At 49.0% G+C, this 23482-nt stretch overlaps 1 protein-coding gene across 9 annotated transcripts in view; it reads left to right on the top strand.

Moving 5' to 3' along the window:
- The window catches only part of DYSF (dysferlin), a gene marked incomplete at its 5' end in the record, with an annotated part of 221322 nt that overhangs the window by 52755 nt on the left and 145085 nt on the right, over positions 1-23482 (top strand). For 5 of the 9 annotated variants that reach the window (XM_079941047.1, XM_079941044.1, XM_079941045.1 and 2 more), the window contains 9 exons: positions 1015-1107; positions 1460-1671; positions 3452-3580; positions 3972-4034; positions 4723-4773; positions 6829-6859; positions 7471-7586; positions 14609-14735; positions 18140-18243. In XM_079941047.1, coding sequence (XP_079797173.1) covers positions 1015-1107; positions 1460-1671; positions 3452-3580; positions 3972-4034; positions 4723-4773; positions 6829-6859; positions 7471-7586; positions 14609-14735; positions 18140-18243 — 926 coding nt within the window. The remainder of the gene's footprint in view (positions 1-1014; positions 1108-1459; positions 1672-3451; positions 3581-3971; positions 4035-4722; positions 4774-6828; positions 6860-7470; positions 7587-14608; positions 14736-18139; positions 18244-23482) is intronic. The other 4 variants (XM_079941051.1, XM_079941049.1, XM_079941050.1 and 1 more) reach the window with 1 other exon arrangement.

The raw sequence follows: 23482 nt of genomic DNA, 5'->3' as shown, positions 1-23482 counted from the left end.
CCAGGGCTGGGCACACTGCCCTCTGCAGCTCCAGAGGGGTGGGAGTTTTAGAGGTAGGCCTGTGCTGAGATGGGGTCCATCCTAGGTGATGCCTGAGGCCCCACCCACTCCCCAGAGCTGGATGCCTCCCTGCCCTGACACTCCGTAGGCCTTTAGCAATGACACGTGACCAAAGAGCTGGATTTTCCCTGAAAGAGCCCTGGGCTGAAGTCAGGGGACCTGAGTTCCAGTCTTGCCTTTGACACCAAGTAGCTGTGTGACTTTGGGCCAGTCACTCCCTCTCTGGTCCTACAGTTTATTATTTGTGAAGTGAGGAGACTGAATTGTCTAAGTCTCGAGGTTGCCTCAGTTCTCTTTATTTACCTCTCCTGGCCTTGTGAAGTGAGGACCCAGCCCAGGGTGGCTGGCTTGCCCAGTGCTGGGCCTGGGTGTGACAGTCCAGCCTGCTGGGGTGAACAGGAAACCACATAGGTGGGCCAGGTGGGGTCTTGCCCGTGGGAAAGATTCTCTCATGGTGAAGGGAGCTAGAAGCAAACCCAGCACGACACCCGGCAGCCCGTCTCAGGTGTGCCCCGAGCCTGTCCTGCGGCCCGTGTAGGGCTCCTGGTGAGGCAGGCAGGGCAGGGCCCCTCTTGTTGGACTGGGCACTGTCTGAGCTCGGAGGTGGGGAGATCCTTCTGGACTGGGGTTGAGGGGGGAAGCAGGGGGTGCTCCTGGTGACCGAGGGTGGGGAGGCTGAGGGCCCTGAACGTTCAGGGGCCACTTTTGAGGTGAATCTGACAGAGTTGGGCTCCAGCCGCTCGGGGAAGGCTCCTAGCGGTGGCCAGTTCCCAGTCCTTCCCAGAAGGTGGTGAGAGGGACAGTTGGACAGATACGGCACCCGTTTCGGAGCTTTGTGTCAGGCCAGGGCAGGCGGGGAGAGCAGGGTTGGGGCGGGGGTGGGGGGGGGCTAGCTTGGCTTCCCTCACCAGCTCCCTCCTCCCCTTCTGGGGCTGTGCCCTGCCCGTGTGCCAGGTGGGGGACAGAGCCGGGCTGAGACTTGGTCCCTGCTCAGTGACAGCACCGTGGACACAAGATACTCTGGAAAGAAGTGGCTGGCCCCCACGGGTGAGACGCGGGCCGGGCTGTCCCGATCCTACCACCTGTAACCGGCTCGCTTGCTGCCATCGTCAGCTCCCCACAGTGGGACGAGGTGGCCAGAAGGGCTCATCCCGCAGGACGAGGTGGGGAGGGCTGGGGCCATTCTGTCTCCTCCTGTCGACTCACTGGACTGACCACCCTCAAGTGTCAGCTGTTGGAAGCTCCTCTTCTTCTCCCTCATCCATCCTGGCTGAGTGGTGGGGAAAGAGAGGGGAAGGGGATTTGGGTGCTGAGCTGTTGGGTCCTCCATCGAGGTCCCTGATGGAGGATCCTCCCAGGGGCCAGAGGAACCCAGCCTCATCAGCACCCTCTCCTCCAGACACAGGAGGAGAGGAGGATACTGAGGACCAGGGGCTCACGGGAGACGAGGCCGAGCCATTCCTGGACCAGAGCGGGGCTCCGGGCCCAGGGGCCCCCATCACCCCAAAGAAGCCGCCTTCACATCCTCCCCCCTACCACCCCGGGGGAAGAAGGAAGAGAAGCACGCCCGCACCCAGAAAGCCGCTGTCGGACAAACCGCAGGACTTCCAGGTGACTGCAGTCTCCTCCTTCAGCCCGCAGCAGCCGCTGATGCCAGCGCAAAACTTGTCTGTCCAGCCGTGGGGAAGGTCCTAAGGGCTCTCCTAGGTGGGAGTCTGGTTCCCCTGGGTCCTGGGCAAATGCTAGATAGGGGGGCCATGGCTTGGGGCCTCTAGAAAAAGCCTCTGCCCAGCCCATGGTTTTGCTCTTAAAAAAAAAAAAAAAAAAAGGAAGAAAAAGGGTCACTGCAGAGTCAGCATCACTACACTGTTATCTGCTTCCCCAACCAGAGTTGCCCTAGCCAGCCGGTGCTGTGCTGTTCAAAGTGTGGTCCGTGGACGAGCAGCCTGGGTGTCACCTGGAAGCGTGTTAGAAAGGCGGGATCCCAGACCCACTGAATCAGAATCTGCACTTGAACAAGATCCCCAAGTCTGAGAAGCTCTGCCTATCTTTTTTTCTCCCTCTATCCATTTCCCCTATTTATAGCCATGATTTTTCTGAAGGTCATGTGCAATTTGAGTTTGTTCAAGTTTTTCACAGAATAGAACTATGAATATTAACGCTTTGACATTTTTTTATCCAAAAATCTATCCCATTTAATTTGCCTTTCTTTCTTTTTAAATTTTTCTTTTTATTTATTTATTTTTTGACTGCACCATGTGGCATGTGGGATCTTAGTTCCCCGACCAGGGGTCGAACCCAGGTTCCTTGCAGTGGAAGTGCAGAGTCTTAACCACTGGACCCCCAGGGAAGTCCCTAATTTGCCTTTTAAGTTGGGTCCTTTGCTTGTTCTTTTTCTTTTCTACAGAATTTTCCATCTTGATGTAATTGCATTTAGTGATATTTAACTATTCAGGACTACTATTAAAGTTAAAAACAGGAAACTTAAATATTTATTTATTAAATGAAACAAATTGTAAAAATATGCTTCAGTTCTAAATTGTGGTAATTTCAGCAAAAGTTCTAGTTATAACCATGTTTGCCTGAGAGACAAAATTCTAACCTATTTTTATTATTATTCACAAGACATGTTATTGTTTTTCTCCTTAGAAAATTAATACATTTTTTTGGGTAGAAAATTTGGAAAATACTGTACAGTGAAGAGAATGAAAATCACTCACCCCCTTCCCATTGCCATTGATAGTATATTCTGTAGTATCTTATTTTTAAAAAAGAGTCGATTAATAAAGAAATAACTGCTGATTAGAAATTAGAACCAGTAAACATCGTCTTTTTTCATGAAAGTTTTAATACTGTAAAATGTATTATTTTTTAATATTTTGCTTAAATTTGGAAGCACAGATGTTCTTGAAACCTTCATTTACTGAAAGTTCAATGAAGAAAGCTCTTATTTCTCAGAATGTCAGACATTCTGTCTTGCACCTTATACTACATAAGAATAAAGTGGGGTTACATCACTATGTAACTTTGACCTCTGAGGGGATTGTCAGTGAGGACTATTCAAGCCACACAGAAACATCGGCTTCAAGGGGTCTGAGGTGGGGCCGCGCATGAACTGAACGGGGGTTCCTCAGCCCAGCCCTGGGATTTACCGCTGGCAGCTTGCTTGGGGGAGCCTGGCAGCTCTTACGTGGAACCATGGATTTTATAGATGCAAGGGACCTTGGTGGGAAGATATTGTTCTTACAGTGTTCTTCCTAATGCCTTTTTAATACCCGTCCCAAGAGGCCAGCTGTGAGGGTGGTCCCTGAGATTCCTGACTCTCTCGGGAGGGGGGTGGGTGCCTGACGACTTCTCCCTTTTCTTGCTCATGCCCCCTCCTGGCTTTCAGATCAGGGTCCAGGTGATCGAGGGACGCCAGCTGCCGGGAGTGAACATCAAGCCTGTGGTCAAGGTCACCGCAGCTGGGCAGACCAAGCGGACGCGGATCCACAAGGGAAATAGCCCCCTCTTCAACGAGGTGGGAGACCCTGGGTCAGAGCTAGGACCTTGGTGGGAGCACACAGCAGACGCCTGGCAGTTCATTCAGTTTTTGCATATGGCGCTAGTGCTGGGTGGAGAGCTGTGTCAGTTCCTGAGTAGGTTATCTGAGGAACTGGAGAGAGGGTTCCCGCCCTTACTCCTGCCTTGGGTTCCCCCTGCTTCACATCCCCATCATCCCGTGGGGCCGGCCACCCACCCTGTCCCTGACGTGACAACCTCCGTGGGGTCGAATCCCCAGAGCTCGGTGCTGGGCTGAGCCCACTGCCCACTTGTTGTGTGGACCAGACCTGGAGGCTGGGCGGTGGCTGTCCCCTCCTGCCCGGGCTCGACGGGCCTTCATCTGTCCCCCTTTCACCCTGAATCAACAGACTCTTTTCTTCAATGTGTTTGACTCTCCCGCGGAGCTGTTCAACGAACCCATCTTTATCACGGTACGTGGCAGCCCCCGAAGGCCCTCTGTGGGCTCAGCGTGCATGTGTGAGTACGTGTGAGTGTGTGTGAGTGTGAGTGTGTGTGGGTGAGGCACCCACCCCCCACCCGAGCCTGGATGACGGCGAGCAGCTCACAGCCTCGCCCCCGTGCTCACAGGGTTGCCTTCTGAGCTCAGATGCAAGCGGCAGCCGAGTGCGGAGTCCCCGCTGTTCAGGGTCAGGTGCCTTAGGCCAGGGTCCTGAACTAATTCTTGCAGTGGATCTCTGATTTTCATCTTGTTTTGTTTGTCTATATGCCTGCTTCTGACAAGATTTTCTTTCTCTGGACCTCAGCTCTTTTTTTCCCCCTTTCCTTTGAAAGGCAGTGTAGTTTAGCAGTTAAAAGTGTGGGCTCTGAAGCCAAAGTGTCTGGATTCTGGTCCTGCCTATACCGTGTAGGGGTTGTGTGATTCTGTACAAATGATCTCTCTGTGCCTCTATTTCTTCATCTGTAGAATGGGGATAATAATAGTACCTACTCATGGGGTTCTTGTGAGGGTTAAACATTGTTTGGAACAATCTCTGGGATAGAGCAAGTGCTATTGGAGTGTGGGCTGTTATTTTTTGGGAGGGAAGAGCCGTTCGGTTGGTTCCTGTCTGGGTCAACCTTTGCTAGTGAATGAGAGTCTGAATTTGTCTTTCCTTCCAGGTGGTGGACTCCTGTTCCCTCCGGACAGATGCTCTCATTGGGGAGTTCCGGGTAATGGTTTATTTTCTTTGAAAGCAATCAGTTCTTGTTTATCCATGTTAATGGAAGCTCTGTGGATGACGGGCGGGGTTGGTGCTCCAGAGATCCTGTCTGTCTTGGTCTGTGTTGGGGAAAATGTAATGAAAAAAACAAAACGATATCTTCTCCTAATCCAGAAATCCTCTCCACAAAGGTAGAGAAATAAAGCACTTTTGTTATTGGATAAGCATTAAACCAGAGTATGATGCTATCATGGGCCATCTGCTAAGAGATTGCAAAGACAGAAAGTAATCTTGTATAGAGCCAAGCAGACACAACCCTTTCCATATATGTTCTCAAGATAAACAATAACTAAACAATAACTAGTGCTCGAGTTAGCGGCCTGGATAGTACCCTCAGTCACACATAGTTCATCCTAAATCTACCTAGTAATTGGGGTGACCATCTGTGTTTGCTAATTGACTCTATCTACAAGAAAAGACAGAAAGCAAGCTCACATTTTTATGATGGGGGTAGATTTACAATTCGGTTAAGGTAGGTCCTTCCCTTTCCCAGAGATGGGAGAGCCTGGAGAAAGGCACTCCTGAATCATAAAGCTGACGAAAGGCTTATTTGGTTTCTACAAAGGTACATTTCAAAGAGATGGAGAAAGTACTTACATTAAAATATTCTGACAAAAAGAGAGGAGAGGGAAATCTCTCGCCTTGTTTCCAACAGGGAGGATTCAGCTTCTTTTTTAAATTCGCATTTGTCCTTACATCTGGGAAAGACAGCGTGGGACCTGAGTTTAGGCAGCCCTCCTCCTAATTCTGACAATCTCGGGCCAGCGTGACGCCAGCGCTCTGTGCCCTGGGCTCACCTGGGTTGGGAGTGGGGTCCAGATGTGGAGTCCATGGGGATGGGGTGGAGTGGGGTGGGGCGCAGTGGAGGGAGCGGGGGAGGCTGCCCCCTCATTTGTCCCAGACGTGCAGAAGTGAACAGTCCACTGTAGAGGACCTTGAACCAACGGCATAGGATGGTTTTAACAGATTACATAGTGTAAAGGCAACTAGTAATGGAGACCTTCACGAATGGTATTTTAATGTCATTTTATTGATTTTCTCATTTTGAATCCATAAGCATTTATCAAATGGAAAGAAAAGGCACAGGTTTATTTGACCTTCCTCTTGCTATCCAAATAAAATGTGGCCCCTTCTCCAAGAAGTAGTCACAAGATAGAAAACGGAGTCTGTTTTTCTGGAGAAGCAGTTTCTTTAAAAGAATGGGCTTGTGCTGGAGTCATTCTGTAACACTTATGTTACAGGATCTTACGTTTTGAGTCTTTAATCTTGTTATAAGAACCCAAGGGTTAGGTTAAAAAAGTATTCTTTTTTCTAATTTTAAAAGTAATCCATGATTTTAAAAAACTTTGTAGTTTTTTTTTTTTTTTCAGTACGTGGGCCTCTCACTGTCGTGGCCTCTCCCTTTGCGGAGCACAGGCTCCGGACGCGCAGGCTCAGTGGCCGTGGCTCACGGGCCCAGCCGCTCCGCGGCATGTGGGATCTTCCCAGACCAGGGCACGAACCCGTGTCCCCTGCATCGGCAGGCGGACTCTCAACCACTGCGCCACCAGGAAAGCCCATAAACTTTGTAGTTTTTGAGAGCAATTTTAGGTTCATAGCAAGACTGAGTGGAAAGTACAGTTCCCACATACCCCCTCCCCTAACACATGCATAACCTCTCCTACCATCAACATCTGACTAATCTGTGATTTTTTAAACGGAAAATTATAAAATATAGGAAAGAATAAAAATAAAATAAAAATCACCCAAATCTACCACCCAGAGGTAGTACAGTTACCGTTCGGTGTGTTTCCTTTGCTCTGTCTTTTCTATGCGTAGATATACTTTACCAAACTTCCATCAAAATGTATTCCACTTTCTTTCCATGTGATATCAGAAGATGAACATTTCCCCATGTCTCCAAATGTTCTTCAGAACAGGATTTTTAATGGGTTGGTATCATGCACCATACTTTAACACTCTGGGGACAAGAGTGTGACGTGTGCCTCCTTCTGTTTGATTTCAGATGGACGTGGGCAGCATCTACCGAGAGCCCCGTGAGTCACCCTCTCCTCCCCTTGGGCAGGTCCTTGCATTTGGGTTCCGGAGGCTGCATGGGGCACCCATTTGGGATACTCATCTTTCCTTCTAGGAGATTTTAGAATTTAGAGGTGGGGTTTGATCTTGGAGGTGAGGCTGCAGGAATGAAGAGAGGACAGGCTTTCATCTTCTGGGTAAAACAGGCCCCCAGGAAGATTGGACCCTCACGTGGGTCTCAGCTGGCCCAGCTGGAGGGCTAAATCTGGAAGGCCCAAGCACGGGTTGCTGGGGACTGGGGTGCCTCCAGACAGGACGGGTCATTTGGATCCCAAGTCCAGGATTTCTCTACACCCCGGTCTCTGCTGTGGTCTGGTCACTTCCTGAAGGGGAGGAAAATGGCTGGGGGTCTGGCTTTGGCAGCCTCTGATAGGGGCTTCTGTTAACATTTCTCACTTGGACCCAAATGAACACTCAAGGTACATTTTATTCTAGAATTTGAGTCCTTCCCCCATGTCTGGGTAGATGAGTCCTTCATCTCATCCAATGGAGTCCACCCGGGGCTCCCAGAGGTGGCTGCAGACTTGTGTCCTTCCAATTCTGGGATCACCAAGGGTGTTGTCTCTCTTAGGACATGCTTATCTCAGGAAGTGGCTGCTGCTTTCGGACCTGGATGATTTCTCTGCTGGGGCCAGAGGCTACCTGAAAGTGAGCCTTTGTGTGCTGGGGCCTGGAGACGAAGCCCCCGTGAGTACATTTCCTCGTCCCCCTCACAGCACCTCCGCCTGGCCTTGGAGGCACCAAATGAAGAAACAAAAAAACAACTTTAGTTTTTCTGATTTAAAAGAATACATGGCAATTATGAGAAATGTAGAACATGTGGAAAAGCATAAATAAAAATTGAATCACTCATAATTCTACCCATCAGAGAGAACCGTCATAAATACCTTCTTGCATATTCTCCCAGAAGGATATACATGTATATTTTTCTTTTTTTTTTTGGTGCAAAAGTGAGATCACTCACTCTGTAATGTATTGTAGTCTGAATTTTATCACCTAAGAATATATCATTGTCATCTTTATGGTCAGTAAGTAAAGTTATAAGTTGGAGGTGGTAAGAATGAGAAAGGCTTTCAGAGTTGGGGAAGTATCAGCATCTCTGTATGTCTGGGGAGAGGAGAGAAGGTTTGGAACAGTTGTTGAGGAACAAGGGGTTAATTAGATACAGACAGAAGGATTTCTTTTTTTATTTAAAAAAATTTTGTTTATTTATTTATTCATTTATATTGGTAACTGTAAGTTTGTTTTCTGTGTCTGTGAGTCTATTTCTGTTTTGTAAATGAGTTCATTTGTATCATTTTCTTTTATATTCCACATATAAGCGGTATCATATGACATTCATCTTCTTTGGTCTGACTTACTTCACTTTGTATGATAATCTCTGGGTCCATCCATGTTGCTGCAAATGGCATTATTTCATTCTTTTTTGATGGTTGAGTAATATTCCGTTTGTGTGTGTGTGTGTGTGTGTGTGTGTGTGTGTGTGTGTGTATGTATGCAAACACACCACAAGACAGGAGGATTTCTGAGCAGACACTCTGGGCTGGAGGCTTTATGGGAGAGTGACCTCATAATACTCAGTGGCCTGGAAGCAGGAGAGGGGTAAGATGGAGGTGCTGTCAGGTGTGGACAAGGCAGGTGTGGTGGAGGCACAGGACTGAGGTAGCTGATGAGCCTGGCAGGGCGGATGCAAGAGGACTGGGCATAGAGCTGATGAGGAGGACAAAGAAGAGGGAAGGGCTAGGGAACACACATTTATTGAGTGCGTGCTGTGTGCCAAGCTCTGTGTTGGGTGCCTCACTTGGTGTGAGGGGGGTTGGAGGAGGTGGATAGGTTGAAGTCTGTCTTTAGAGAGGGGTCTCAAGGTCAAGGTCTTCCTAGAGGATTGGTTCTTAGTGGCTGGAGGTTTGAGATATGGCCATCCCTCTAGCAGCTGCAGGGGAGGGGGATTAAGATGCTGCTGGTTGGGGCTTCCCTGGTGGCGCAGTGGTTGAGGGTCCGCCTGCCAATGCAGGGGACACGGGTTTGAGCCCCGGTCCGGGAAGATCCCACATGCTGCGGAGCGGCTGGGCCCGTAAGCCATGGCTGCTGAGCCTGCGCGTCCGGAGCCTGTGCTCCGCAACGGGAGAGACCACAACAGTGAGAGGCCCGTGTACCACCAAAAAAAAAAAAAAAAAAAAAAGATGCTGCTGGTGGAGGACAAGGGACTGTGTTGGTGAATGACTTGTCCACGTGGATGTTGATTATCTCATGGGAGAATCGGAAATCAAACACGCAAACGTTGAGTCAGATACTGAGATCATCAAGGCAGAGTGAGCCAGGAGGAGTGGGAGAGGCAGGAGTGGGGAAGGCGGGTCTCCAGGAGGGCTGGGGAGGTGGAATCCCTAGGGAAAGCCGCGTGTGATCATGGAGGCGGAGGGCAAGTTCCATGAGGCTCTTAAGGACGAGAGCTCTGGCTGCTGACGAGAGCTCAAGAAGCCGCTGTGCAAAGGGTTAGGGGAAGGAGAACCCTGGGTGCCGTGCAGGGGCCAATGGAGCTCAGGTGGACCAGCCCCACCCAAGGGCACCTCCCCTGATCTCTCATCCCGTGTCCCTCTGTAGCCCAGGCAGACATTGTGCTTTCCTGCTCCTTTTCCTTCTACGTGGACTCTCTGAATCTATTACCCTTTCCTAAGACACTCTTTCCTCTTCTTCCCATTGATCAGACCCTTGTTTTTCCCGGATGAAACCACTTTTCTTGAGACCAACTCAGAGGGAAGCCCCTGTTCTCTGCTTCAGCTCTTTGTGGCTTTCAGGATGGGAGGAGTGGCCATCTTTTGGTTTCCCACAGTAGCTTCTCAACTTCAGCATTGCCTTCTTCTTTTTTTTAAAATTAATTTTATTGGAGTATAGTTGATTTACAATGTTGTGTTAGTTCCTGCTGTGCAGCAAAGTGAATCACTTATAAATATACATATATCTACTCTTTTTTAGATTCTATTCCTGCATAGGTCATTACGGAGCATTGAGTAGAGTTCCCTGTGCTATACAGTGGGTTCTTATTAGTTATCTATGTTATATATAGCAGTGTGTATATGTCAAACCCAATCTCCCAATTTATACACCCCCCCTTGGTAACCTAAGTTTGTTTTCTACATCTGTGACTCTATTTCTGTTTTGTAAATAGGTTCATTTGTACCATTTTTTAAGATTTCACATATAAGCGATATCATATATTTGTCCTTCTCTGTCTGACTGACTTCACTCAGTATAACAATCTCTAAGTCCATCCATGTTGCTGCAGATGGCATTATTTCGTTCTTTTTTATGGCTGAGTAATATTCCATTGTATATATGTACCACATCTTCTTTATCCATTCCTCTGTTGATGGACATTTAGGTTGCTTCCACGTCCTGGCTATTGTAAATAGTGCTGCAATGAACATTGGGGTGCATGTATCCTTTCGAATTATGGTTTTCTCTGGATATATGCCCAGGAGTGGGATTGCTGGATCATATAGTAGTTCTATTTGTAGTTTTTTAAGGAACCTACGTACTGTTCTCCATAGTGCCTGCACCAATTTACATTCCCACCAGCAGTATAGGAGGGTTCCCTTTTCTCCACACCCTCTCTGGCATTTATCGCTTGTAGATTGCCTTCTTCTCTGAAGCCTGCCTCACTGGTTATTTCCCCTGGTCTTCTGGGCTGTTACCTACCCCTGGCACAGGCAGAGCTGGTGCAGGAGGGTCCTTGCTGGCAGATTCCCATCTTTGCCATTGTTCTGAGGTCCGACGTGTCCTTGCTGATGAGCCATCAACGTCTGATCTTACTTCCTTTCAGACCCTGAGCTTGGAAATTGCTCTCCCCACCAGTTTCTTCCTGCCTCTTTCCCTCCCTCACCCTCAGTGAATGGCAGTTCTTCCTCACTGAGGTTACAGCGCTGACCCCTCTCAGTTTCCCAGCCCATCAACTCCCTCCTGAAGCCTGGCCCCCATCCCCGATCCGCACTCTCACTCTGTGCTCACTAGCTTCTGGGCTCTGCTGCCACACCTCGTGGCCCCCACCCTCCCCACGACATGCTGTCCGCACCACTCCTTGGTCAGCTTTGGGAGCAAAAGTCACCTGGAGTTGCTGTCAATGTCTTCCTTTACTTGGGTGAGGTTTACTCCTTATCCCATCCTCCACAGTGGCCGTTTCCAAAATTTCTGGTCAGGAATTCCCTGGCGGTCCAGTGGTTGGGAATCTGCGCTTCCACTGCCGAGGGCACGGGTTCGATCCCTGGTCAGGGAAACTGAGATCCTCCAAGCCACGTGGCACAGCCAAAAAAACTTAAACAAAACAAAACAAAACAACCTCCTGGTCTTAAGCTCCAGCCTCGGTCCCCCGTAGAGAGACAGAGCCACACAGTGGGAATGATGTGAGTGCTTGAAGCTCCCTGGGTCATCAGCGTACCCCCCATCTTCCTTCATCTTCCCTCCCTTCCCCACTCCCCGTCTCCTTTGCATGTGCTCATGTCCTCCATACCACCCCCATCTTGTTCCTCCTGTCTCTTCTCTGGCTCCTGCCCTCTGGTCTGTGCCGGACTCCAGATTTCCCAATCTCAAAACACCCTTGCCGTCACCCTTTCTCCCCACCCCTCCCCTCCAAGCTGCTTTCCTCTTCCTTTCAGCCATCACCAAGGTCACCAAGTTCTTGAGAGTACCCTGTGTCCCTCTTCTCCAGTCCTTTGCCAGCTGCTCACTCCTTCACCCCTTCAGCGTGCTTCCCACTGCCTCCTTCCCTGACCCACTGGCCTAAGGTCATCCATGGCAAAGCCCCAGGAGCTCTTCTCTCATTAATCCGCTCTGTTGCTCCACAGCGTTTGATTCTGGAGCCCACGTCTTATTTGAAACTCTCTTCTCCGTCGGCATCCATGACTCCCCTCATTCTTTTCCTTTTTTTTTTTTTTTTTGAATGGATCCTTCAAATTCAGTGGCTTGACAAAATTCTGCTGCCTGCATCTTTGCTGTGCCTTTGACGTGACATTCAATGCCCACGAACATCTGGCCTCAGTCTGATTTTGCAGTGCATCTATCTGTCTATGGAGGAGCCTGTCTCCGTCTACCTGAGGCTCCTCAATCGCTCATCTCCAGCCTGCATCTTCAGAGCTCCAGACGCTCAGTTTCAGTTGCCTGTACCAAAGCACATGAACATGTCCCTTAGGCCCCTTTAACTTCACATATAGAAACCCAGTATCATTCGCTGCCCACTCCTCATACCTGATTCCCATCCTGTGTTAGGTGACATCTTGGGAAATGGCACTTATCATCCACTTAGTTCCCCAGGCCAGAGCGTCTTTCCTCATCCTTCAGTCCCACATCTGTCAGTCCACACGCACACAGTTGGCCAGTCTTGTTGGCATGACAACCTCAGTGCATGCCTCTCCCCTCTCTCATCCCAAGACCAGAGTTCAAGGTCAGGCTCCCGTCATATCTTACCTGGGCCTCTATGTGAATGAAGATGTAGGTTCAGCTGCTGTAACTCCAGTTAACCCCACATTACCACCAAAACCATCTTCTTTAAACTCAGATACAATCATGTGAATCTCCTCTTAAAAAACTGCCGGAGACCCACCCTGCCCCCCAGTTACGTACAGGATGAAGTCCAGGATCCTTAGCATGACATTCAAGGCCATGAACATTTGGCCTCAGGCTGATTTTGCAGTGCCACTTGCCGGGACTTACTTCCATGGACCCCGTACTGTGGCCACAGCAGACAATGTGACCCTTTCCAGAATGTACTTCCATCCTTCTCCCTGCCTTTTCACCTGATGGGATGCCTTCTCTGCCTACCAAAAACCACTTTGTTCTTCAAGACCCAATTCAGATGCTACTTCCTCCATGAAGCCTGCCTTGTCTTCCAGGGAAACTGATTGGTCTTTCCTTTCGGTCACCGCCCCATGTTTTGTTAGTTCAGTTAATGTGTCCATCTTTGTCACTGAGACTCAGTTTCTTGAGGTCAGCGACAGTATAATAGATATGAACTGTTTTATCTCCCCTCTTGCCTAGTACAGGTCTTGTGCATGGTATGTGCTCAATCAGTGCTTGTTGTCTAAGGGAATGAGCAGTGTTAAGGATGATGACTGAAAGCAGAGGAGGTGATCATTTTCTTCAGATGTGAGCTGAGGAAAAGCAGTGCAGAACTACTTCCTTCACAAGCACTTGTGCGACCTGAGGCATTCTGGGAGGGAGGATTTTGCTGCAAAGATTCTGAAGCAGGTTTCTACCTGTGGACTGAGTGAGGATGGTCCAGGCAGCTTTCCAAGGAGTGAGCTGCTGGGCATGGCCTGATGCCACCTCTCTCCTATCCTTCTGCCACCCCCTTGCCCAAGTGCAGCACGTGGATCTTTTGTTCCTCAAACTGCCAAGTTGGCCCTCGCTCTGCATGAGTTTCTGCCCCTGCCTGGATCCCACCATCCAGGTCTCCAAGCTGGCACATCACCAACACTATTCCTGCCCTCCCCTCAGTATAGTTACAAGCCCCCTTGCTCTGTTCTTTCTAAACCCACTGGTTCTGCATCCAGCCTACGTTAACCCTCATCTAGCTTATCTGTAAAGTGGGGTATCCCAGGGCCTTGCACCCCACAGCATTGGCGTCGTCTGGGCATTTGTTAAAATACAGAGTCTTGGGCTCCACCCCAGACCTGTTGAACCAGAATCTGCATTTTAGTTGGAAGGTATAGCAGTGGTCTAGAAGTCACTGATTCTCCAGTTTCTAATGTGTAGCCACATTTGAGACCCACCGCTCATGGGGGTTGCTGTCAGGATTACATGAGAGAGTGTCTACAATCAGTAAATGTTATTTTTATTATTACTGTTCTAATCATAATACTCAGCACATGCTATTACATTCATTTGCTTAAAGGTCTGCTTTCCCTGTGAAAGGTGAGCACCACGGGGGCAGGACCTCCGTCCATCTTGTTCACTGCGGCAGCCCTCGCCCCTCAGCGTGATGCTGACACTTAGTAGTCACTCGATAGATACTTGTTGGGTGAATGAACAGACGTTATTGAAGACAGTGGCTGGCCTAGACCTCTGTCACCTCTGTGCTATTTTTTGATGGGTGGAATGGGAAGGAGACTGCAGTTCTTGAGTGCCTGCCGGTGTGCCACGTGCATTTACACGTTATTGAAGTTGATCCTCCCACAGCCCGGGAGGTCAGTGTCATTGTCTCCACTGTCCAGATGAGGAAGCAGAGTCTCAGGGTAAGGAACCTGTCAGAGATCACAGGCTAGGAAGTGGCAGGGCGAGATCTGCCTTTCTTCAAGATGCACCATTTATTTATTTATAAACATGACCTGAATGGTGCAATTTTGGATTGAGGAATACTTTTTTCTAAAAAAAAAATTATTTATGTAGTTGCAACCAGGTCTTAGTTGCGGCAGGCGGGCTCCTTAGTTGTGGCACGTGGGCTCCCTAGTTGCGACAGTTGGTCTCCTTAGTTGTGGCTTGCCAGCTCCTTAGTTGCGGCATGTGAACTCTTAGTTGCAGCATGCATGTGGGATCTAGTTCTCTGACCAGGGATCGAACCCAGGCCCCCTGCATTGGGAGCGCAGCAGGGTCTTATCCGCTGCGCCACCAGGGAAGTCCCGAGATGCACCATTTAAGTGTGTTGGTTGAGCTCTCAGAAAAGGAAGGTAAAACACTGTGCTCGAAGGCACATTAAGGAATCATATTTGGTTGTGTTGTAGCTGGAGAGAAAAGACCCCTCTGAAGACAAGGAGGACATTGAAGGCAACCTGCTCAGGCCGACCGGCGTGGCCCTCCGCGGAGCGCACTTCTGCCTGAAGGTCTTCAGGGCCGAGGATTTACCGCAGAGTGAGTCTGGTGCCCTCGTTGGGTGACTGTGAGGGGGGACGCTGGGCTGGGCTGCCTCAGCTCCCAGGGGGAAGGAGATGGAGGGGCTGGTCCCCTGCTCCCTCTCTGCCTCCCCTTGGCCTGGCTTCCTCACCCCGAGGGTCTACGAGATCCGTGTCAGCCCACTTCTCCCTCTGCTCTGCCGTCTGGCGAAGCCTCACACCCTCTCTAGGTTTCCCAAGGCTTTTTACTGTTCTTAACAGAGAAACAGTCAGAATTAATGAGAAGTCATACTGATGCTGGTGGAGTCACAGAGATGCAAGAAATCTTGAGAGTACTAGCTGCCCCTGGGCTCCGTTTCAGCATCTGCTAGGCCTTGACTGGCTCTTTGGCCACTCCGTGCACCCATTTTCTTGGCTCTCACTGCGGAGTCAGCACCATTTCAACTCTGTTCTGCGCTCACGGCTGGATCCCACTGATTTTCTTTCTCTCTTCTAGGAAGCCCCAGACTGAAAATTGGCAGACCCTGGGCTGGGGAAGCAGTTGCTGAAATGTTAGAAGGGCTCAGTGTTTCCACTGAGTGGAGACACATGGGTGTCTGGTTTGCCTGGGACTGTCCTGGTTTTAGCACCCAAAGTCCCACATCCCAGAAAGTCCTCATTCCCTGGTAAACTGGGACAGTGGGTCACCCTAGCTGTGGCTATGTCCTCATCATCCCAAGAAGGCCATTGTGGCCACTGCCTGATTTCTCACAGTGACTAACCCTGTACTAGCCCTACCCTGTGTGCTCAATAAATGTGGGGGAATTATGCTGAATATTCTAAAGCTGTGGGTGTCAACCCAGGCTGCAGTTAAATCATCCTGGAAGCTTTAAGGAAGTGCAGATGCCTGGGCCCTTCCTCCAGTGTTTCAGATTGACTTGGTTTGGGGTGGGGCTTACACACTGGTAGTTTAAAAATGCTCCCTGGTAGTTCTCTTGCTGCGGGCTATAAGCCACTATTTTGGAGCATACATTAGCAGAATTAAGCCAGGCGCTGTCCATAGCAGAGTTCACAAGAACAAGTAGTCGGGGACTACTTGGGTCCCTGTTTACGAGTTTTCCATGAAGCTAATTGCTTGAGGGTTTCTGCTTTGACTAATGACACCAATAAATGGGTTCCTTCTGCACAAGCTTAATTGAACCAAAATCATGGGGAAAGCCTTTAAATAAGTAATGGGCATTAAAATACAGGCTTAGAACATTCTGCGTCTGTTGGTTGAAACTATGCAGAAGTGAGGCTGGTGAGCTTCCAAAGGGGGCTGGGGAAATAGAAATGTTTGCTTTGCTCAGGGTAAAGGGGATTATGTTGAATTCTCTGAAATGTTGTTTAAACATAAATAAAAGAAAAATAGATGGGTAAATAGAACATAAATATTTGCTCATTGTTATCTGTTGTATTCATGTAGACATTGGCTAGTATACGATTGTTAACTGTCCCCTCCTCTCAGTTTCTCATTTATATACATATGTACATTTATACCTAACATATATATACATACATACATACACACATCTATCATCTGTAAATACATATGTAAAAATATGGCTAATTCAGTAAAATATTGGTTTGAAGCAGCATAGATTAAATATATATATAAATATATATATATATATTTTTAAACGGAATTGACTTATTGGTTACCCTCAGGAAAATCACTGTGCTAATGTATATATATAAAGGAAAATGTCAAACAGGCAACAGTAATGGGATATTATTATAACAACTTACAGTCTTTTTTTTTTTAATTAATTTATTTTTGGCTGCATTGGGTCTTCGTTGCTGTGAGCAGGCTTTCTCTAGTTGTGATGAGCGGGGGCTACTCTTTTTCTTTTTTTGTTTTTTAACATCTTTATTGGAGTATAATTGCTTTACAATGGCGTGTTAGTTTCTGCTGTAGAACAAAGTGAATCAGCTATACATATACATATATTCCCATATCTCCTTCCTCTTGCGTCTCCCTCCCACCCTCCCTATCCCACCCCTCTAGGTGGACACAAAGCACCGAGCTGATCTCCCTGTGCTATGCGGCTGCTTCCCACTAGCTATCTATTTTACATTTGGTAGTGTATATATGTCCGTGCTACTCTCTCACTTCATCCCAGCCTACCCTTCCCCCTCCCTGTGTCCTCAAGTCCATTCTCTGTGTCTTCAGTCCTGTCCTGCCCCTAGGTTCATCAGAACCATGTTTTTTTTTTTTAGATTCCATATATATGTGTTAGCATACAGCATTTGTTTCTCTTTCTGACTTCACTCTGTATGAAAGTCTCTAGGTCCATCCACCTCACTAAAAATAACTCAATTTCGTTTCTTTCTATGGCTGGGTAATATTCCATTGTATATATGTGCCACATCTTCTTTATCCATTCATCTGTTGATGGACGACACTTAACATTGCTTCCATGCCCTGGCTATTGTAAGTAGAGCTGCAATGAACATTGTGGTACATGACTCTTTTTGAATTATGGTTTTCTCAGGGTATATGCCCAGTAGTGGGATTGCTATTCCCACTATAGCTTGGTAGTTCTATTTTTAGTTTTTTAAGGAACCTCCATACTGTTTTCCATAGTGGCTGTATCAATTTACATTCCCACCAACAGTGCAAGAGGGTTCCCTTTTCTCCACACCTTCTCCAGCATTTATTGTTTGTAGATTTTTTTGATGATGGCCATTCTGACTGGTGTGAGGTGATACCTCATTTTAGTCTTTTTAAAAAGTTTATTTATTTATTTATTTAATTTATTTATGGCTGCATTGGGTCTTCGTTGCTCCACGTGGGCTTTTCTCTAGTTGCGGCGAGTGGGGGCTACTCCTCGTTGTGGTGTGCGGGCTTATTGCTGTGGCTTCTCTTGTTGCGGAGCATGGGCTCTGGGTGCATGGGCTTCAGTAGCTGTGGCACACAGGCTCAGTAGTTGTGGCTCAGGGGCTCTAGAGCACAGGCTCAGTAGCTGTGGTGCATGGGCTTAGCTGCTCCGTGACATGGGTGATCTTCCTGGACCAGGGATCGAACCCGTGTCCCCTGCATTGGCAGGTGAATTCTTAACCACTGTGCCACCAGGGAAGTCCCCAACTTCCAGTCTTTTTCTGGATTATTTACTGCTCTTAGCGATGTAGATTTCTAATCAGTCAATCAATCGGACCTGTTCTGAAAGCCTTTGAGAACGGGGCGGGGGACAGTGAACCAGCTGTTTGGAGCTGGGCAAGGAAGCAGCGCAGTGCCCTCAGGAGCTGCTATTCTGAGATGGTCCTTTCTCCCAGGAGCCCTGGGCTGAGGGGTCCATGGCGTCTCTCTCAGGGAGTCCCAGGACTGTGGGGAGACAGGTGGGAAGTGGGGGTTTTGAAGATGGGAGAGCGAGTGGGCAGTGATCAGCATGTCTTTCTCCTCAGTGGATGATGCCGTAATGGACAACGTGAAGCAGATCTTTGGCTTTGAGAGTAACAACAAGAACTTGGTGGATCCCTTCGTGGAAGTCAGCTTTGCGGGGAAGATGGTAAGGGGCAAGTAAACAAGAGGATTTGTGGGAGGGTGATGACTGGGTGTCCCTGTGGATGGGCACTGGATGTGCAGGACAGAGTGAGGCACACGCAGTGCCCCCCATCAGAGGCATGTGCACACCGGGGATGGGGGGCTGATTGTGGGACATGGGGTGAGACACGCAGGCCCAGCTCTCTGGGGCTGCCATGCACACGCACGAGGACAGGTCTGCTCAGGTGTTTGAGACAGACACATAGGTGTGGATGGACAGGGAGAGGACATATGGACAGTGGATAGATAGAGGAATATTTGGGGGAAAATTAAGTAATAGTCAGGAAACCAGATGTGAAGGCACAATGATAGGGAAACTTAAAAACAATGCAGTGAAAACATAATGATTATTTTTAAAAAGTTGTGGCAGGAGTTGGGCAGACTCCTTTCAGCCACACTGGTGGGGGCCCTAGGGATCGTGTACCTCTCTTCCTTCCTGCCTAGAGGCCAGGCCGTTGCTCCAGTCCCTCTTGATTTCTGCCTGGGCCCCTCCCTCTATCCCACCTTAGGGATGGCTTTGCCCACTTTCCAGGCTCTCCTTCGAAGCCTCAGCCACTCCCAGGGTTCAGCCGTCACCTCTCCACAGAGGAATCCACAGCTGTATTTGACTCTGACCCCTCTCTTCAGACATAGACCTCCCCATGCCTCTTCAAGTCTCTATATTCTGCCCCTCCAGCCCTTTAAAGGAGTCATCTGCTGCCCCAAACCGCCCCACTTCCAGAAGCCGCCATCCTAATCAGGTACCACCATCAAAGGCAGAGAATGTGGGCCTGCCTTGATTCGGCCCTTTTTTTTTTTGACCTCCCTACATCAAACATGCCACCCCTAGCTCTTGCCTTCAAAAATCCCGAGGTCCTTTCCTGTCTCTATGCCCCTAGTCACTGTCATCTCTCCCCAGGGCAACACAACAGCCTTGGGTCCATTCTCTTGTCCGGGTTCTCCCCATAGAAATCCACCAGCATATTTAGTGTAAAACACAGTCCTGTCTGTAAAAGGAAGTTCAAACCGCATAACCTGGTTGACCAGGTCTCACCCAGCCGAACTTTCTCACCTCATCTCCATGGCCAATATTAGCTTGTACAGTCTTTGCGAGAATGTGGAACATCTCGCCCCCTCCTGGGCGGACGCAGCTCTGCAGCCCGCTTGGAGCAGCGCCGAACTGAGCGGGTTTCAGCCCCACTGTCTCGCTGAGGGGGCTGGGGGCGCGGGGGGTGCGGGGTGCGGAGGGGGGCGTGCGGGTACAAACCGCACAGCCAGCACGTCGCCCATGTGACCTCTCGTCTGCCCTGCGGTCACACCTAGCTTTTGCCCGGGCCTGTGCACTCCGGGGTCCTTCCTGGCCCTTTCCCCCCGCAAGTCTGTTGCATCGTTCAAGGTTTAGCTTCCGTCACCCACACAGGCCTGATGTGCTAGTTCGGCCTTCGGGGCTCCGCGCGGCCGATTGCACGGCCCTTTTTTAGCCCGTTTTCCGCTGCATTCCGGTGTTTGTTAGCACATGTTCCTCTGACTTTCGGGGAAACAGCCCGATTTCTTTTACTCTATAACCTCAGAGCAGAGACTGGTGGAAATACTGGAAATAGGGGAGAATGACGTATCTGGAAGGCGCAGCCTCCACCCCGGCTCCCGGAACCCTAACGAGGCGCCTCTGAGCTTCGTGCCAACCTCAGGGAGCTGGCAGGGTGGGGTAGCGCCCTCCGGGGCCCCGCCGGCCTGGCCCAGAGGTCCACCGGCCGGCCGCAGCGCCAGGCTCCGGCGAGTTGAGTTGGATGACTTGGGTGTTAACAGGAAAATTGGAAACGGGCGGAGGAGAAGGGCTTTGAACAGAGCCGAGTGGAGGGCGGGTGCAGCCGGCTCTGCTTTGCTCCCGAGGCAGAGGCCGGAAGGGGGAGACACGCAGGTGTTATAGGACAGTCGGGGAGGCGTTTACAAGCTTAACAACAAACGCTAAAAGCCTGGGGTGATGATGGAGGTGGTGTGGGCTCCCATTCACACAGCACTTTGCAGTGTTCTTTTTCACTTAATCTCTTCTTAGATTCATTTTGGAAAGATGTAGGGTCTGCCCGCCCATCCCACCGACAAAGGGACCCCTGAGGTCAGGGGCCGGATCGCTGAGGCCCAGGTGTGATTTCACAAACGGGAGGAAGGCCTTGGATAGTTTGTTTCCTCTGCCTGCTACCTGAAGTCCACACTCTTCCCCGCCCCCCGTTTTATGTTTCTTTTCTTTCTTGTTTTATTATCGATGCACATATCTATTAAGGAATTTGGAAAAATGCAGAAAAAGTAGCATTATCCATAAGGCATCATACAAAGTTTATGTTTGGGGCCTATCTTTCTAGTTTTTAAAATTTTTATTTTTTACTGTGAATCAATATTAGACACTGTTGAAACACTTTATTTTTTTTAATATTTAAAAACATAAAGAAAAGTTGAAAGAATGGTTCAGTGAATGCTTACCCCCTGGTATGGTCTCCACTTAGATGAAACAATTATGAACCTTTTGCTGCATTTACTTTCTCTCTCTCTCTCTGGATACTCCCCCCACCCCAGTCATTTGAAACCTAATTGCACACTTTGCCCCTAAAGGCTTCAGCATGCCCCTCCTGAGAAAAAGAAAATTCTTTGTAACCACAATAACATTATCACACCTAGGAAATGAACAATTATCTTCTACTCTTGTCAGATACTGGCTCATATAAATATTCTCTGATTATCCCCCAAATGTCTTTTAGAGCTGTTTAATTTTTTGTTTTTGTTTTTGTTTTTTTTTTTGCGGTACGTGGGCCTCTCACTGTTGTGGCCTCTCCCGTTGTGGAGCACAGGCTCCGGACGCGCAGGCTCAGTGGCCATGGCTCACGGGCCTAGCTGCTCCGCGGCATGTGGGATCTTCCTGGACCGGGGCACGAACCCGCATCCCCTGCATCGGCAGGCGGACTCTCAACCACTGCGCCACCAGGGAAGCCCTAATTTTGTTTTGATCTAAGATCCAACTGGATTTTACGCTCTGTGTTAGTCTCTTCTGTAACAGTCTTTTACCCACCTCCATCATTCCCATTTTTCTCACCCCACAACACTGCATTTTTGAAAAGCCCAAGCCATTGGTCCATGTCCTGGATTTGTCCCATTGTTTCCTTCTGTTGTTGTTTAACTTCTTCTGGCCCCTGTATTTCCTATAAACTGGAAGTTAGGTCTCAAGATCAGATTGCATTCAAATGAACTGTTTGGGCAAGAACGCATCACGGGTGATGTTTCGTACGTTGTATTGCGTCACAGCAGGAAGCAAAATGTCACCTTGTCCCATCACTGGTAATGATTGATTACTTGGTTTAGGTGGTGTCTCCAGATCTCTCCCTTGTCAAAGCACACGCTCGCCTCTGTACTTTGCAGGTTATCTGTGGGCGATATCTCGACGTGTGCTGATGTCCTGTTTCCCAGCAACCTCTTACCTAATGGTCCACGAAGCCATTGACCTCCTTGCCTGAACAAGTCATTCACCTGGGGTGCAAAGCGGCGATTCCCTCATTATCATTCCTTCTCTCTTTATTAGCTGGTGTTTTTTGTAAAGAAGAGCTTCCCCTCCCCTCTTCCCTTTTGAGTGTTAATATGCCCCTAATACTTTTTATTAATTCAGTGTGTTAAAATCAGTTATGGTGCTGGTTGTGTGAACCGTCCTGCTGTTGGCCAGTGGAGCGCCTTTGAGCTGTTCCTCCGTCCCGGGCTAAGACAGGGTCTCAGGGGAAATGTCTGTGGGAGAGGTAACACGAATTTTAAACTCATTCACACTGGGGTGTAAATGCTCACTGTGGGTCTTACCGAAGTGCAGTTTTTGTTTGGGCTTGGGCTCAGAGTCTGATGCCCTTAGGAGGGACCGTGATGGGATGAATGGAGGCAGGAAGGAAGCAGGAAGGTTGGCTGGACAGTCCTGCTGGACACTTACTCCAAGGACCGGGATCAGTTTTCCCAGCTTGACAGATGGGAAAGTCATGTCTCAAGATTGTTTTTATTCCACATTCCCAACATGGTAGGGTGCTGTGATGATGGCTAGAACCAAGACCGACCTGCCTTCCGATTCAGCAGCTTTCCTTGGAGCTGAGTCTCAGAGCTCTGGGGCTCCTAGCTGCTACTGGGTCCCTGCCAGCACCTTGATCTCTCTAGGGCTTCTGTTCTGAGATGCCCTTGGCTGGCCCTGGGGATTTTTCTAGGAAGGTGCAGATGTCTGGGGAAGGTGATAGAGGTAGGGGACCTGGCCCAGGCAAGGGACTATATAAAGCTGACTGGTGGCTGGGCTCCTGAATGAAGCTGCACCCTCCATTTTCCCTCTAGAAGGAAGGGGCTTATGAAAGAGGCAGTTGAGACCCTCCATCTTCTGGTGGTCACCGGGTCTCTGTGTCCCCTGCTCTCTGCCCCAGCCACCTCGTCATGGCTTCCCCCAACTCTCTCTGCTACCTTTATCACCTGTGTCATCCTGCCTGTCCTCTCTCTGTCTCTGGTGTGTCCCTTTTTCTCATTCATCCTTTTCTGAAATGAAAAGCCCTGGGGATTTGTCCTCTGTGTGCCTACTCACCCAAGCCTGGCCCTCTTTGCATTTCCTCTAATGGACACTTGGTGGCACTGTTATCTAAGATGTGAACCATACCTGATTTGGCCAAGCTACTGAGATAGAAGGTTTTGTGTGTGTGCGCACCCACACACACACATATCACACTTCTTCATGGTATGGGGCAAGGACAGGGGAGGTACTTGGAGGGCAGAGTGGGAGACTAAAGCGACTTTTTTATTTTCCAAGAATAAAACCTATTAATCATAAAAAGATGAAAAAATCAGAGAAAAGCAAGGAAAATGAAAAAAATTAAGCACATTTCTGCACACCACCTTGGAGAGGCCCACCATGAACATTTGTTTATATCTCCTGCTAGTACGTTTTCCTCCCTGTAGCTCTCACTCCTTCTCTCTGTTGCACATCCCCCCCGCCAACCCTGGCCCTGCCCTGCCCCAATGGAAAAAAAAATTGGATTCGGAATACAGTTGATCTTCATTATTCACAGATTCTGTATTTGCAAATTTGCCTACTCGCTAAAATTTATTTGTAACCCCAAATTAATCCTTAAGGTGCTTTGGTGATCATTTGCAAAGCTGGGAACAATTTGAGTCAGCTGAGGTGCATGTTGCCAGCTGGGCTGAAACAATGTGATTCCGTCCTTGTTTCA

The sequence above is a fragment of the Stenella coeruleoalba genome (assembly GCF_951394435.1).
Source record: "Stenella coeruleoalba genome assembly, chromosome: 13".
Lineage (NCBI taxonomy): Eukaryota > Metazoa > Chordata > Mammalia > Artiodactyla > Delphinidae > Stenella > Stenella coeruleoalba.
The sequence above is the reverse complement of the archived record's forward strand: the minus strand, read 5'-3'. Positions and strand labels throughout refer to the sequence as shown.